General features: G+C 40.2%; 1 protein-coding gene across 1 annotated transcript in view; it reads left to right on the top strand.

Moving 5' to 3' along the window:
* The window catches only part of LOC118122572 (protein turtle homolog B), a 128,748-nt gene that overhangs the window by 44,347 nt on the left and 68,152 nt on the right, over positions 1-16,249 (top strand). The window contains exon 3 of the mRNA XM_035179363.2: positions 5,985-6,131. Coding sequence (XP_035035254.2) covers positions 5,985-6,131 — 147 coding nt within the window. The remainder of the gene's footprint in view (positions 1-5,984; positions 6,132-16,249) is intronic.

Genomic DNA, 16,249 nt, shown 5'->3' with positions numbered 1-16,249 from the left:
AGACTCAGATTAACTGGTTAGATTGGGATGGTCACAGTTTAATGTCACACTGGCCTTACCAGACATGTTTTTGGCATTCTGATCCTAAGTCTGGCTTTAGTGAATTTTTTTAAATTTTGATCAACATTAACTTTCAATGGGCATACGTAAAGGTCATGGTGGCCTCATATGAATCTGGAAAACATACAATTGTAGACTAAATGTGCCCTGGTTGGTAGAGGTGTAAAGGGCAGTAATAAGAGTTTAAAATCTGAAATCTGAAATAGAATTTTGACTGATAAAATTTGTTGATATGCATCTGTATGGTGAGGTGTTGTGAGCCTACGCCATCATATTCAATCACTGTAAGATGTTACATATTTGTGTTTGTGGTCGATCAGTAGGGGTGTAATGGTACCATGTATTGTATCCCAACTGAATATTTCTGGGATGGTCCTTTTGGTTCGGTACGCACGTGTAGCAAATGAATGCAGCGAGTCCACGTGCGGAACGTATTTGTGTGCATACGGGTCTCAAAACTCAGAGGGACAACTTTAGCGAAGGACCGGATGTGCTGTCGGCTTGTGGTCATAGCGACCGCAGACAAGCAGGAGTGTGAACACCCTCCCTCATCATTTAATTCTGCGGTGTGGGAACACTTCAGTTTCACAGTCAACTATAATGACAACGGACAAAGACAGGTGGATCATACAAAAGCCAACATTGCCCAACTGCTATTGGATATGGAGCTGGTAGCACATCAAACATGCCGACTTCTTTGAAACGCATCACCAGTCTGATGCCCACTAAAATTAAGAATAACACTCACATTAGTGGGACAAGGAAAAAACTAGTTCCTTGTAAACCCAGCTCGCCGCGGCATTAAAGCTGCCGCTTGCAAATAATTAAGATGTCAAAGCAATAATAAGCGTGAGAGGTGTTTTTATTTTTTTGAATAAAAAAATAGGAAAATACATATATTTAATAATGATAAGACAATACAACAACAGTGCATTTTAAGTACAGTTAATTTTCTACATGCTGCACCTAATAGATATTTATTTTACTATGTTTAGTTATGAGAGTGTTTATTTTGTTATTTTACTTAAAAATTACTTACGTTAGAAAGACACAGCCATAGTTAACCAGGGTTGAATAAAAAGAAATAAAAAATCTGTTTAATGTGGTTAATAGAACTGTGATTTATGTCCAAATACCAACAAAAAATGACATTCCCATCAGCCTCAGCTGCACTTTGTCTTTTGAACTTATGTTAGCTTGCTAACATGCTAATGAAAGATAGTGAATATAACAAGTTTAGGTGAAACTACTATTACATTTCTGCATTTGTAGAATCATCATGAAATATAAAGTTAGTATAAAATATTGAGATGACAATACAAGCTTAAACAACATACATTTTAAATGATAATAGTAACACGATCTGAGTTTGAATTGTTTTCTATTGCTACAAAGAGTAACAATGACATTTCATTGTTTTACATGGCAACCACCCTGATACAGTACCAACTTTAAGCTGGGGGGGGATAAGTTGTTTTGTACAATGAGAGATTACACAGGCGCCTTCCAAGAGACTTATATGGGGCAGTGAAATAACCCCACTGAAGAATTATGTGCAATTTAACCTTTAACAGGGAAATTCCTCTGCTTGGTTTAATAATATCAAAGTGACACATTGTCACTGGTTTGAAAAAATTGACTTAATTCGCCCATTTTATCTGGAAATAGTCAATAAAATGTCTGTGCATCATCGAGTTTCCCGATAGAAATACGATTAAATAAGATGGTCTGCCAGAGCTGGATTACATAGTGATGGCATCATCCCTGCTTCAGGTCTAAAAGGCCGGCTTTCATGATACGCTTTTCAGCCCCACTGAAGCCAACTGTATCTTTACAGTTATTTATGTCATGACATTTCTGCTCAAGTCTTCATTCTCAGAAGTGTTCATCTCTTTACTGCTGGGTTAATAGGCAGGTTAGCACAACAGTGGTAAAAGTTGAGTGGTCATTAACTAGCAGATCAAATAAAAATTAGATGATATATGTTCCGGAATTTAATCTGGATCACAAAACAGTAGATGAAGAAGAAAAGTATGCAAGAGGATGAAGCCCAGTGGGAAATTTAAGTGGAGTTCCTTCATATGTCCTTGGTCAAATAACATTTCAATGACCTTTAGATATGTTTGAGAACACAGGAACTGCTTGTGTATACATATGGAGCTAAGGTTAAAGGATGAGGCTGATTTTACTTATTTTTTTTGTATTGTCAATGATTTCACACATCACGCCTGCTGTTGAAAAGGTTTCAATTATTGAATACAGAATAAAATTTGGGAATCCCTGTGTAGGCTATCTACTTAACAATTAATGATGTGTCATATTGCACGTACCATTACCATCCTAGCTTCAACCCACTTACCTTAAATCTTCTTCTTGTGGCTTTAAAGTAAGTGATAGTAGGATTAAAACTTGTACTTGTCAAATCCAAACTAGATACTACACTTCACTCCAGCTCCTGAAAATAGATTCAGCATTAGTAAACATTGCAGAACAGAGTGCATCATAGCACTGCTGGTGTTTTCACACGACACCAGAGATTTTCTACTATAATTGAGTAGGATGTGACCTTTGAAGTCACACAGCATTGAGGTCATGTCATCAGCTGGCAGTGAATATATGTACATCATTATCAATGCTGTGGTATATGATGGTGTTTGACATCGCAGTATGTGTTTCTGTTTCCTGGATGTAGATAAGAGAGTAGACAGAATTCTAAATGGTATCCTGCCTATTTGCCTAATTTATATTTTAAGTGTGCGTGAAAAGATCCTCAGTTTAAGGATTCCAGAAATACTGTGGCAGGTTATTATTGTCGAAGGTACATCTGAAACAAACAGCTTATCTGGCGTTTAATTTAGTCCCGATCCGTCAAACATCAGTTTTTTAAATAATTGCTCAAAGTGACAAGTTGTCAACCGTTCAGCTGGCAGGATGAATCTCCATTCTGTACAGAAATGCAGCTGGTGTAACCCACCTTCAAGATATCTGATAAGATGAAATGATTTCCATCATGAGCTATTATTGATGATTGTGCACGGGGTAATGTGCAGAACACTTTACACAAAATAGAAAGAATGTGTTTTATGTTTAGGCTCTCCTGCACTTATCATGGTTCATTTAACATTATGTCAAACTAGGGATGTAAACACATATATTAAATACAAAAACATCTGAAGTTTTGACAGTAGAGAACTGTTATATTTTCAACTGATCTCACGCACACGTAGAGACAGTCATTAGGGACTCTTTCTAACTTAGTCTGTGTAGTATTGCTTGAGAAAAAATAGCAGCCAAAGCAGCAGGAGTTTCTAGGATGCACATATAACAAAATATAATCAGTCTATTCCTAATAACTCAATAAGATTTTGCGAGATTCTTCCTCAAAAACCTTTCATTAGATGTGTTGTGCAGTGCAGGATAAGAAACTTTTTAATTGGACATATTTCGGCAGATATATTGCCATTAGAAAATATTAAGTTTTTAAAATTTTTACTTGTATGCAAAACTTGTCGTCAATTATTAAATGTAGATTTTCAGGCAAAAATGGCATTTTATGCATTAAATTAAGTCTACAGCACCATAAAGTGGTGTAAAAAGTGAAGTAGTCCAAGTACTTGTGAAGCCACTGTAGAAAGTAGCAAAGCTCCAAGCTATTTCAAATATCTGTTTGGTATAGACAGATTTACACTGTCTCTTTGAATGCATCAAATCCAAACATCCAGTAAAGCAGGAGTGAGGGACATTTTTAGTCAATCCTTTAAATCTTTTTGACACCCTTTGAGGCCCATACTAAATCATTGGACACAAATATCACACTAAGGGCTGGGGCACACTTGAGGATAATTGGGCCAATTTTAGTCTTGATTCGCCCCTACTGACTATCTTGGGGGCGTTCCCAATAAGAGGCCACGTTTTTACAATATGTTAAGAGTTGAAAATTCTCTAGTGTACACTAGGCCTAACCTCTCTTATGTAATAGCTGGAGCTGCTTCTCTTTAGTGAGTTGTATGTTGTCAGATGGTAGTGAGGATGATGCTTCTCACAGCTGGCTTTAGCCAAAACATTATGTTAAAACTAATCTTTAGCTTTATCCAAGAGCATTTGTCCTCTTAACCACTTCAACTGATTGTTTCCAACTGTAATAATGCCTAGATTGACCTTTTTCATCCTTGTGAGTGTTTCCCTGCAAAGTCAACACACTGATTTGTCTTCATTGACAAGATGAATAATTTTTCCATGTCTCTTGGAAAGCACCATATTACACATTTATTTTACTTTTACTTTTTTTTTTGCCATGATGCTTGTCATGACACTTGAAATTAAACGAAAAATGTAAGTGTATGTTTTCTTCACCCTGACTGTGACCCTAACATCCTTCAGGGTTGTCTCTTCTGGCTGTAGTTGAGTTCTATATTGATTACTTTTATTGCAGAAGAAAAAGAATAAAGCTTTTGTATTTCTGATCCCCATCCCTAAAATAAAATGATAGGACAAATTGGTTAGTGTCACATTCTGTATGAACAATGGACAGTAAATGATCCAGATAGTATACAGTATATAGAGACACTTTGTAAAGATGGAGTCTCTGTCAAATCTCTTCCAGTCAGCCAATAGAAGAGAAATTCATGGTCCGAATCTGGACAATATAATCAGTTTTAAATACGGGCAAAGAATTGAGAAAAAACTACATTTAAGTGTCTGAGTAAGGCTTTGGGCCACCGTCAGCTTCAGTGTGTCTTGGCATTGATCCATACAGTTCTCCAAACTCCAACGCCATTCTCCCAAAAAGATACTCCCTCATTTAGTGTTTAGATAACACTGGTAGAAAAAATCGCCCACACGTGTTCAACTGGGCTGTGAAAACTACAGCATATGATTCACATCATTCATCAAACCATTCAGTGAGACCTTGTGCTCTACAGACAGGACCATTGTCATCCTGTTTCTCCACTCATTTTTCTGGTTTTTCCTTTAATTTGTCTCTCATCTGTATAAATAACAACCTAAGCAGACAAATATACAGTTATCTTCCAACTTACATAGGCTAGGGAACAAACACCACTTTGAATGGAACTGAGGCAGCCGACACTGCAGCTCCTACCTGTTTTGTCATGCTAAAGAGGAGATTTATGAAGGTGAACAAAAATGACACAGGAATACCCTCAAAATGGAGAGGAGAGGAGGGAGTGAGGGGATTAATGAGGGACAGCCAGGCTTTGATAATGCTGATGTTTTGAGCCAGCATGTGCTCCCTGAAAGCACTTTGTTTAGCCCTTATTGCCAGTTGCCATCTGTTATGATCTAGTTGCCAGATTGCCCAGAGCAACATCATCAATCCCCCTCTTTGAGCTTTTGATCTGTAAAAGTAAAAGCAGCTATTCCTGACTCTGCTCACCCAACGCCTTATCTGTTTTGACGGACTGTGACTCCAGTGTAACCTAGAGCGTTCACTGTTGTCATGTTGTCATGTTGGCCACTTCCCACTCCTCAAAGGAAGTAATGACCTGTCCTTGCCTCAATGCATCTCCAAAATAGAGCGCCACGCACAGAGATGAGGACGTCTTTAGTGACAGATTTCACTCTGCATTTACAGCTGCATTTTGTATCCTACTTTGATGTTGTGTTGTGCATCAACAGTGCTGCAGTGCCTCTGTCTAGAAACAGGTCTTATGGGCTGTCATGTTACCCTGAGACACCCACGCTAAGACACCACAGTGCGCTTTGTGATCCGTGCATATTTATATCTGAACTGTTCAAAGGTTGGTTCTCTGTTTAACATTCATCTGGTGTTTCTCTTCTCTCTTCTCTTTGTTCGTTGGCCTCTCACCTGTGTCTTCCTTCCCCTCATTAAATTCAATCCATCCGTCCTTCTCACCTCTGTGTTCCTTTGCTGCTGACACCACATCTGCGTCTCGTTTGGCCAGGCCGTGCCACACTGCACGGCAAGTCCTCCCTGCGGATAGAGAATGTGCGTTCAGACGACCAGGGCTGGTACGAGTGTAAGGTGCTGATGCTGGAACAGCAGTATGACACCTTCCACAACGGCAGCTGGGTGCATCTAACCGTCAATGGTAAGGACCATCAACCAATATTATCCAAACTGTTTGATTTAACATCAGACTTATAAAAGGAAAAGACAGTGGTGGAGAACCAGATGTGTGTGTGGTACATATGTGTGATTGATATGTGGTTACACAGGTATCCAAGAGGATGACTTTAGTGATCATGATTATTAGTGCTGTTATTTGTGGCTAACAAAGATTCTTTTAAGGGCCCTGTCTGTTTTTGAGAAGTGCACTCTTGAAGAACCACACACACACACACACACACACACACACACACACACACACACACACAGTTGACAAAGAACTGGGATTTTGAAGGTTAGGCTTTAATAATACAATTTCTTATGCACAAAATCATAAAATTTGATATTTTTAATTATACTATATTTAATAAATCATTCAATTTAAATCGATTTTTAACTGACCAGAAAATGGACACATAAAACTGAACAACCAATGCAAAATGTGAAGGCGGAAAAATTGGGTTGGAAAAGCAGTGAAAAATACCAAAAATACCAAAATAACATTATTCACATCAAATGTTATTCAGATACAGATTAGACGTGTTATGTAAAACATAATAGTAGCTGTGTCTCAATTTAGCGGCCACATCCTTCATTGGCTGCATTAGTAGACTGATTGCGTCACAGCGGCGCTACTAGACTGTCCCAATTTGAAGAATCCTCCAAATGCGTCCGACAAATGTGTCCCTCCACCCCCGAGCTAAGCTAAGATGTTGTGGAAAGAAATAAAGCAAAGCATACAATTAAAAGCACAAATGTGCTGGTGCTGGCAGGGAAGATAAATTCATACTAGAATCTGGTGTGTTTATTTGCTGTTGAGATCTCAGTCTGACTGAAGAGCCTGATTGCAGTAGCCAAACAGAAAATAGGGCAGACTGATCGAAACTGTTACCTGTTAAACAGATGGGACCAATTTAGGGCCTTAAATACCGAACATAGAAAGAGGGTGCCCTCACAGACACATCCTTCAGCTGCTGCACTGGCTGCATTTCTTCCAATCAATAGAGATTTAGGCTCTAACCAACTAATCCAGTCATTATCAATGAATCTGTTGATTTATTTTCCAATATCCCCAAAAATGTATGTTTTGCTGTAAGAGTTGAAGTAGCTGACTATCAATCACAACTCCTTTGCTGCATCTCTTTCTCCTTATGTCCTGTCATTTTGCAGCTATCGACAATAAATTATGAAAATTGCCAAAAACTAAATCCTTAACAATGATTATGTTATAACATGTCAAAAAAATTTCAGAGCCACGGGTAATGACTTGCATATTTTGACCAACTAACAGACCAAAAACCCAAATATATCAGGGTTTACAATGATTTAAAAGCAGCAAATCATCGCCCCTGAGAAGCTGGAACCAGCAACAGAACTTATGCTGTAGTAAAATTAGACAACTGCCCAAAATCAACAGTTATCATAGCAGAGTATAAAGCTTAATTCTGAGGATCAAACCTTTATACACAGTTACTGGACTAAGGATCAGTTGATAAAGTAAGAGGTCCCGAGTACATTTGGTCAAAGAACAACTCTGTAAACTCAACTGAGTTTGTGACTGACCCTGTCTTTGGACAAAGTCCCACACAAAAAGTAAACACACTCAGAACTCTCACAGAAAAATGTATTCTCAGCTTCACTTGGTACAGTAGCTCAAGCATTCATAGAGTCACTTAATCAGGCGGCATGAGATGATGCCAGTTGCTGTGGTAACAGACACACCCAGACCCCACCTCCTCCTCGTGGTCACGGCACATTAGCTCAGTTTCATCAGCGTTGCTCTTGTTCCGTTTGACTCGGCCTCATCTCTCCTCTCTCTCCCAAAGGCCCTCAGGCTGCCTATTTTTTCTACTTCTGTCTTCATGTCCGTCTCTCTGCCACTGCTCCTCCTCTGTTGCCTTGTTGCCACATTAGCCGCAGCACTTTGATCAGCTCTGTATTAGTCACACCGTGGGGTTGTACAGGACACAGCTGACTGCGTCGCTACTTCTACAAAAATGTTGAGATCAACTGTGGCCAGGGATGTATCAAAATATTGTCAATTAATGTGTATTTAGAAATAGCAAAACAAAAAACTAATTATCAAATTTTGAAGTCGAGAAGCCTCTGTGTGACTATACCTACATAACATAGGACTATTTAACCAGTGAGAACAGTAGATCTGCACTTATTCCAGTTTTGAAACATGATCCCCAAAGGAAGCTTCACAAACTTGATGTTCTCTACATCTTAATCACCATGTCCTCCCTGCTGCTGCTGCTGCTGCTGTTGAACAAGGAATATGTTTAATTGATGAGATAGTTGTGAAATGAAATACATTCTCATGTATTCGTGAGTTTCTAGTGTTTTTTCACTTAGATAAAGTCAAAGCAAGATGTCATTAAAGGTGACGCAAACAGCCAGTGTTGCTGGAGGTCAGTCTAATCCCACAAATGTCTCTCTTTATGTATGTGGAGCGCGCCTATCGTGAAACGTTCTTTACATAGGCTTTACACTTGGCATGTGTACTGTTAACAGCTGGAGGAAGTGCAGTGTAGTTTTTCGCGATTGAAACGCGATACTGTCAAAAAATAATAAAATTTGAATTACGAGATGACCAGCGCTCTGTAGCGGTCCTTGGCGGCAGGGCAGTCTGTGACCAAGTTGAACGTGTCTTCTTCTACATCCTCGGATAAACTACAGCAGCGGCTGGAACTGGGTCAAACCGCGGGTCACAATCGCTGCCAGATCAGATCAATTTGTTATATTATTCACCATATCGGACCAACACAGACATTAATGGGTGTCGCGGGTGCTGATCTTTAGCATGGCAGCAACATTCATACAATCAATTCCTTTTTAGCAATTCACCTTCAAAGTTAAAACTCAATGTTCTGTTTGTAGCTGCAACGCTTACTATTGATCTGAAGTACAGAGCTTTTATTTTGAAAAGCTGTGTCGCCTCTGAAAATGAAAAAGATAACACTGTTTGAGTCAATCATATAAACTTACATATAAGCCACATACGTTACAGTAATAAAGCAAATTCTGTTTCATCTAATTAAAAAATTAAATCTCAATTGCAGATAAACCAGGTAAGATGAAAACATTTTCTAACTGCAATCCGCACCATAGACTGTTTATAAAAGGTTCTGCACACAACGTTCTGCACGCAAACAATGAAAAGTGACAGTATATTGTAGAACTGAGGAGGATTAACTAATGACAATCAATAATTCTGTAGTAGTGTCCGGAGCATAAACAAAGGCCTAGAAAACAGTCCATTCCAAACAGGTTTACAATGAGAACTGCACTAATATGAGAATAAACTGCTCAATGTAAAAAGTGGGAGCTAGCTTGGTTCATAAACAGTATCCTGGTGGTATATGTCGTGGAAGATTCACCTTTTCTGAGCAATTTGCACGTATGAAAGCAGCTGGTGGGAGCTGGTCGGTCATTCAACCGTCCGGCTTTTTGAGGTTCACATGGAGGACAGAAGGTGGCATGGGAGCGCTCTTTCCTGACAGCTCCTGCATTGAGCGATCACCTGACTCACTGACAGGGAAGGTGAGGATGCCGAAACCAATGAGGCTTGCAGGGTGAAATAAAGGTGAAAGGAGTCTTCCTCACCCTTGGATGGAGAGGCATACGGCAGTGAAGAGGTGCCATGGTCAGGGGACCAGGGCTCCAGGGAGTCCCTGCTGTGCTTTACGGTTTGCTGATGTCATCCACATTCAGCTCCACAGGACAAAGAAAAACTTCCACCTGGCAGGAAGAAGCAGTCCAGGAAGGATGCCTATTTTTTGATGGCAGCAGTGGTGTGTTCTACACTATAGCATATCTACTGTTATGAGCTGGATGTTTGTCATAGCAGTCATTCTGGAGCTACACCGGCATGTACTTACAGCAGAACAGGATCCAACAGTGTCTGTAAAAATCCTTCAGGATTTACTCTTATCCAAATGAAGAAACTTAAGTCATCCAGTTCCTGACCAAACCAGTTCACACAAGGCAAATTTCAGCATTTTGCTGCATAGCAGAGTTTTAAATCTGTCTCTGGCAACATTTCTGGTCGTGATGGTGCGTCCACCAACAATGATTGGTTTACCAGAGCTGAAGAGGGGATCATCACAGTGATGCAGATGAAGTGGGCTACAGCAACAAGTATGCTGAACCTAATCAGAAAGTGTCAAAAAAGAGTTTCTTATTCTTCAGATAAAAAATAGGCTTTGCATCCAAATGGAAGGATTACTATGATCGACAGCAAAGACATAAGGACACTTGTCATAAGCAGTGTTTGTGTAATAACTGTCCCTGACAGGAGGGGGAGACAAAGGTGCTACACTACAGGCTTAACTAAAAGAGTATATATATTTTATAAAAGATTTTTAACTTTTAGGCTTTTGATAAATACAGGCCCAGCTCCTCTGTTTGACTGAGCAGAATATTCAGATTTTTTTAAATCAGAAGACAAGTGTTCAAGCCTTCAAGTAAAATAGAGCTGAAAGAAATAGTGGGAGAAAAAACACATTTCTCCTTTCATGGGATTTAATGTGATCTCATCTACAGTTGATGAGTCCACCCAATCCTCAGATCCACACATCCAAGTTTCCATAAACTCAGTGGATAATACATGTTGTGGCTGGCTGAAGATATTATGTAATCACGAGGACCATATAACATTGCTGTGCTTCGTTCATTGGTAAAGCTGTGAGGGCTTTCAATGCTTAACAAGGTGTTGCAGCACCATGTTTTAAAGTGTGGCTGTCACAGGAAGTTAAAGGTCCAGCAGTGAAGTCCTCCTATTTATAGTTCTCTCTTGTAATCCATAATTCCATATCCATAATAATTTGTCATAGTCAAACATTAACCAGCGATTACTCTTGGCATTATAGCCGTCAGCCTGGTACGAACTGAAGGGGTAGGTGATGCATATAGGTCCCGAGTAGACGCATATAGACTGTGGGTAAGATGTGCTATATCTCGCTCACTTTCCTCAACAAATTAACACTTATGTCTCATTCCTGTAAACTTACATCACCCGCAAACTCCTTCCAGAGTGTTTGTGGAGAACAGGATGAGCAGGAAGACAGGATGTGTTTGTTAGAGTGTGTAATTATTGTTCAAGCCATTTAATCAATGTACAATTTTTGATGAAACAGATACAAGGTCAGAATTGAGTAAGGTTTGTAACTAAATTAATACCTACCTTTTTCCCCCAAGTTATTGCAGCTGGTAGTAGGGCTGGACCAATAATTTCAATTACAATTTAAATTATGGCTTCCAACAATCATGAAAACCAAGTAAACAACGTAAAATAATTATTATCCCACATTTAATTTTGCAATGAGACTCCTGTTTTGTCTTGCCTGATGACGCCCAGGTCACACTGCCTGTGTGCGAGACACAGCCTGTTCTTCTGAATGTCATGGTCTGTTGTGTGTCTTCAGCAGGGCTGCAATGTGACTGGATTTCCTATACTAAAAGCCAGGCTATATACTTAATGAAATCCCAGGACACTACAGCGATGCAAAATTAAAACTAAGTCGCTGACATGCGCTCACTTTACATGTTAACAGTAAACACCAACTCTAATCACACATTATTAGGACATGTACAGTACTTGAAGTTTACTTTGTGTTTGTTTGATTCACTCTACAGTTTATGAGACATGTGTTTCAACACACTGAACAAAAAGGCAAACCTTTTGCGACGTGACACGCACAACCAGGACAGTAGGGTTAAAGTGACCGGAACGAGCCGGATTCATGAGCAGATACCATAGATTAATAACTTAATAAATGTGATCATCAGTTTGTGTGAAGAGCGACAGAGATGAGCAGTTCTTCCTTGCTCACTCAGGCAGTGTAGACATTGGTGCCGAAATGATAAATTTTTCTTTAAAGTTCAATAAATGTGTGATGTTTCCAAAGTCAAGGAGTAATTATGTTAAATAATCATAATTACAATATTCGAGATTATGATTTTTACCATAATCGAGCAGCCCTAGCTGGTAGACATATACAGTTTTTAGTTACCAAGCCGCTTAGAAAATGGATATGTATATGAAAATGAATAGATGGAAGTATGAAGAGGATCACGCTCACACAGTCCAGTGAGAAGTATCCTTTCTTTCTTCTTGGGACTTTACTGTCCACCTTTTCCTTCAAAGAAGATTACGACTCTCACTGTTACGCTGTCCCTCAGAGCGCAGCCCCCAATCCCGCCTGAGGTGATGCTAAATAAGCAAGGTTCATTTCTCCCAGGGCTGGTCTTCAAACACTCCCCCTAAAATAGCTTCAACACACCCTCTCGCCTGCCACCCCTGTATTCTGCTGCAGAACTCTGCAGTGCCTGAATGCTGCACAACAGCCCCACTCCCTCTTTCTCTTCGTCTCGCTCTCCCACTCTTTCAACCCCTTTTACCTCTGCTTGCCAGCTTACCAACACACACACACACACACACACACACACACACACACACACACACACACACGTTTGTACAGCTATGTTAGCTAGGACACTCATTGGCATAATGCATTCCCTAGCCCCCCACTCTAACACTAACCATCCAAACTAAATGCCTAACCCTATCCCTAAAACCAAGTCTCAAACCACAAACAGTCCATTAAAGGGGGGTCACAAAGTGAGCACCGGTCAAAACGTCCTCACTTTCCCAAAATGTCTTCACTCCGTAGGTTGTAGACTCAAACTGGCCCTCACAAAGATAGCTGGACAAGAGCACACACACACACACACACACACAAAGGTTAAGGCGATAATATTGTCACTGTGCCCCCTCCCTGTTATGGTTTAAAAACAGATTTACACACACTGGCCTCAGCTTATCTCACACAGGATTAACAAACAACCCCAGTGTCCACACCACCATGCTTAAAATTGGTAATCTAAATAGCCTATTGAGTTATAGTTAAATTTCATTCTTGTACTAATCTATGTCTTCATTGTTCACCACTCTGGTCAGTTCTGGTTCTTTTAAATGTGCTTTATGATAAAAAAAAACTTGACCGTACTTACACACCGTATATCTCAACCATAACAACCATTTAGCAGCAGCATTATTCAGGACTTTGGTGTATGGTGAATTGTAGATGCTTTTGTGCTACACCTGCACACATTTTGTATTTTGGTGATCTGACATGTTGCTGACTGTGGTGACAGAGAGAGGTACTGTGTGATACTGTGTGATACTGTGTCAGCATAGTGAAACAGATGCTCCAGGAACTAGCCTCTAGTCACTACCCCTTATTACTAATGTGTGACTTTGAAAGAAGAATCTTTTATCATCAACATGTAAATTTTCATGTATTTTTCTCTCGTAGTATTTCAAGCTTTTCAGGCTTTTCACATTCAGACATTGCATCTATGTGCAGCACTTTTTTTCTATGAGAACGATACAGCCATCAGGGGCAATTTGGGGTTGAGTATCTTGCCCAAGGACACTTTGGCATGCAGAAGGGGAAGACTAGGATCAAACCAACTACTTTCTGGTTAGAGGGTGACCCACACTACCCCCCAAATTTTTAGATCTGTTGCATCAGTGGATTGGTTTTAAGTATTGCAGGAAGGAATAGTACATCCAGAAACAGCCACAGTGAGCTTTTAGATGGAAAGCTTCAACTCTGTTTTGGTTTGGTTTATGTCCAACCTACACTGCTGTGGAAAAAACTGGCACAGTGTCAGCCCAAGCTTGGGCGGCCGTGGTTGCTCATGGCACAGCTACTCTATAAAATAACGACCAAAGGGAATACTGACTGCTCTTTTATTGTTTGTCAGTATAGTTGTGGGTCAACGGACAATAACAGTAAAAAGCTTGTAAGCTCTCAAAGTCAATGTAGGCGTGGGGGTGGCTCAGAGAGCACATCCTGTACCAGGGGCGTAATCAGCAGCAGATAGCTGTTAGCTGATTACTCCCCAGGTTTAAAAGGAAGCAGAGAGAGTGGTTGGTGCCTGGCTGTTGTTGGGAGACCCCAGTGGCAACGTCCCTTGCCACAGTGGTGCCCAACATGGGGTCCAACACAGCCAGTGAAGCACAGCTCCAGTCAGTGATGACTCTTACTCAGATGGTGAAAACGAATCACGTCCATGCAAAGGGAGCAGGCAGTGGCCAGCAGACAGCAGTGGGAGGCCTCCAGGCACAGGCAGGGAGGCGGACCCAGCTGCGGGAGCAACTCTTGTGTCAGTCTGCCTCCTCCATCACCCTCCATTGGCATATCCCACCACGAGTTTACTGCTCCAGGTAAATCTGAGGCGTTCCTGCTCCTACTCCTGGTTCCCAGTTGGCGGTTAGGCCGACGCCTCCTTCTCCTCCGAACCCCAGTGGCAACCTCCCTTGCCACAGTCAATAAATATGTATTCATGTGACTGTTTTAACAGCCACAGAAACATCTTTCCTCAACATGTCTGTAAACACCCAAACAATCCTACAGTACTGCTCCTTCATTATTTCTTTTCCAGGAGACCCAGGTCATTATTGATGCACAGTTTATGATCATACACAACTCGGGACATCATGTATGTTACATTATCAAACCAAACAGTTTGAGAGGCTTAGTAGAGAAGCAGCAGCTTCAGTGTTCCAAGTGTTTCTATAGAGGAGGCGTTCAGCCACAGTATTGAGACCAACACAACTCTTTTCGATAACTCACGCTGCAATCACATGTGAGATGGTTTAGATACTTGAGCCCTGAAAGCCTGACCATGTATCATTTCCCCCTGATAACCTTCTGTGAGAAGTTTAAATTAGCAGTTTTCCTGGTGAATCTCTTCACTTTAAATATCTGAATTTTTTACCAGTGGTTTTGCCTTTGAAAGTCAGACTTATGCTGTAGAAGATAATCCTCTTGGCTCATGGTGAAAAACTTCCGACGAATATGTGAGCAAGTGACAATGACTTAACTTCGCAAATATCCAGTCTAATTGTAGTGGGGCCACAGGCAGCCTGACCCACCTGGTATCAAACATTCATTATCAAAGATTCTGGCCATGTCTACTGTTGTTTTTCAATTTGGCGCAGCTGTGGCTTTATCTGTATTCATATGCACATAACTGTTTGTAAAGATTAGCCAAATGTCGTCTGGACCTAAAACCTGTTAAGGGTGTATGGTGTATGAAAGACAGAGTCTTGGCCAGGATATCGGCTGTCTACACCAGAAGCCTCTAAATATTAGCTGTTGCTCTCAGAGGCTAATTCATCGTCAGATGATAACCAATGGACTCCGAGATCGGTTGCCACTAACCAGAAGCTCGCTGGTTTGATCCCCTGCTCTTCCATTCTGCTTGATGAATTTACAACTATGTCAGTGATGTGACAGAGAAAGTGCTGCACAAAGATACACTATGAATATGTGAGTGAATGGGTTAAACTCTACTGTAAATCACAATTAAGAACTACTTTAAATAAAATATTCGTTCAGCCACTGACTTGAAGTTCAGAATAATGATAAATGACAGGAGCAACATAGTTTTTTTGGCTATGAAATTATGTATTATTTACTACATTTTCTTTGAAAAAATATGTGGATTTGTTTCAGGGAGTGACATATAATGACATAGCTTATAAGCACAACACTCTGTGGAAGCTGGCTCTCAGTTATTGGGAGTTATGTGTCCTTGAACACATCACCAAGGAGAGTTATAAAAAGTAGTACAATGTAACTTTGGTAAAAGGTCAATGTGAGTAGGTTTTATGTTTCACTGCATGCTGAAAGCATTAAAGCCACAGTGATTAGTGTATGTCTCTGCACTGTGTATGTAATGGATGAATACAATAACATTTTAAAACAATTATCGAAATTTGAGCAGGAAATTCCAAAAACATTTGCTGTTTTCTTTCTTTCACATTTTAAACCAAATGAGCTATACAATAAATATCTGTGAACAGCTGCATGGACTGAGTCCTTCCTAGCTACAGTCTTTGGCGTGGCAAAGCGTTTAGTGTAGAATTAGCGCTATGGCCTGGCTTATGGATGCAGATGGAATGACATGTTAGCAATGGAGAGGCTACAGGATTACACATGTAAGCAGATCAGCCTCTGTCCTAAAGTGATTAGGTTGAGAATATCAAAACAGGAATTATGACCAAACAAAATCTGTATTGAA

Source organism: Hippoglossus stenolepis, chromosome 15 (assembly GCF_022539355.2).
Source record: "Hippoglossus stenolepis isolate QCI-W04-F060 chromosome 15, HSTE1.2, whole genome shotgun sequence".
Classification (NCBI taxonomy): domain Eukaryota; kingdom Metazoa; phylum Chordata; class Actinopteri; order Pleuronectiformes; family Pleuronectidae; genus Hippoglossus; species Hippoglossus stenolepis.
The sequence above is the reverse complement of the archived record's forward strand: the minus strand, read 5'-3'. Positions and strand labels throughout refer to the sequence as shown.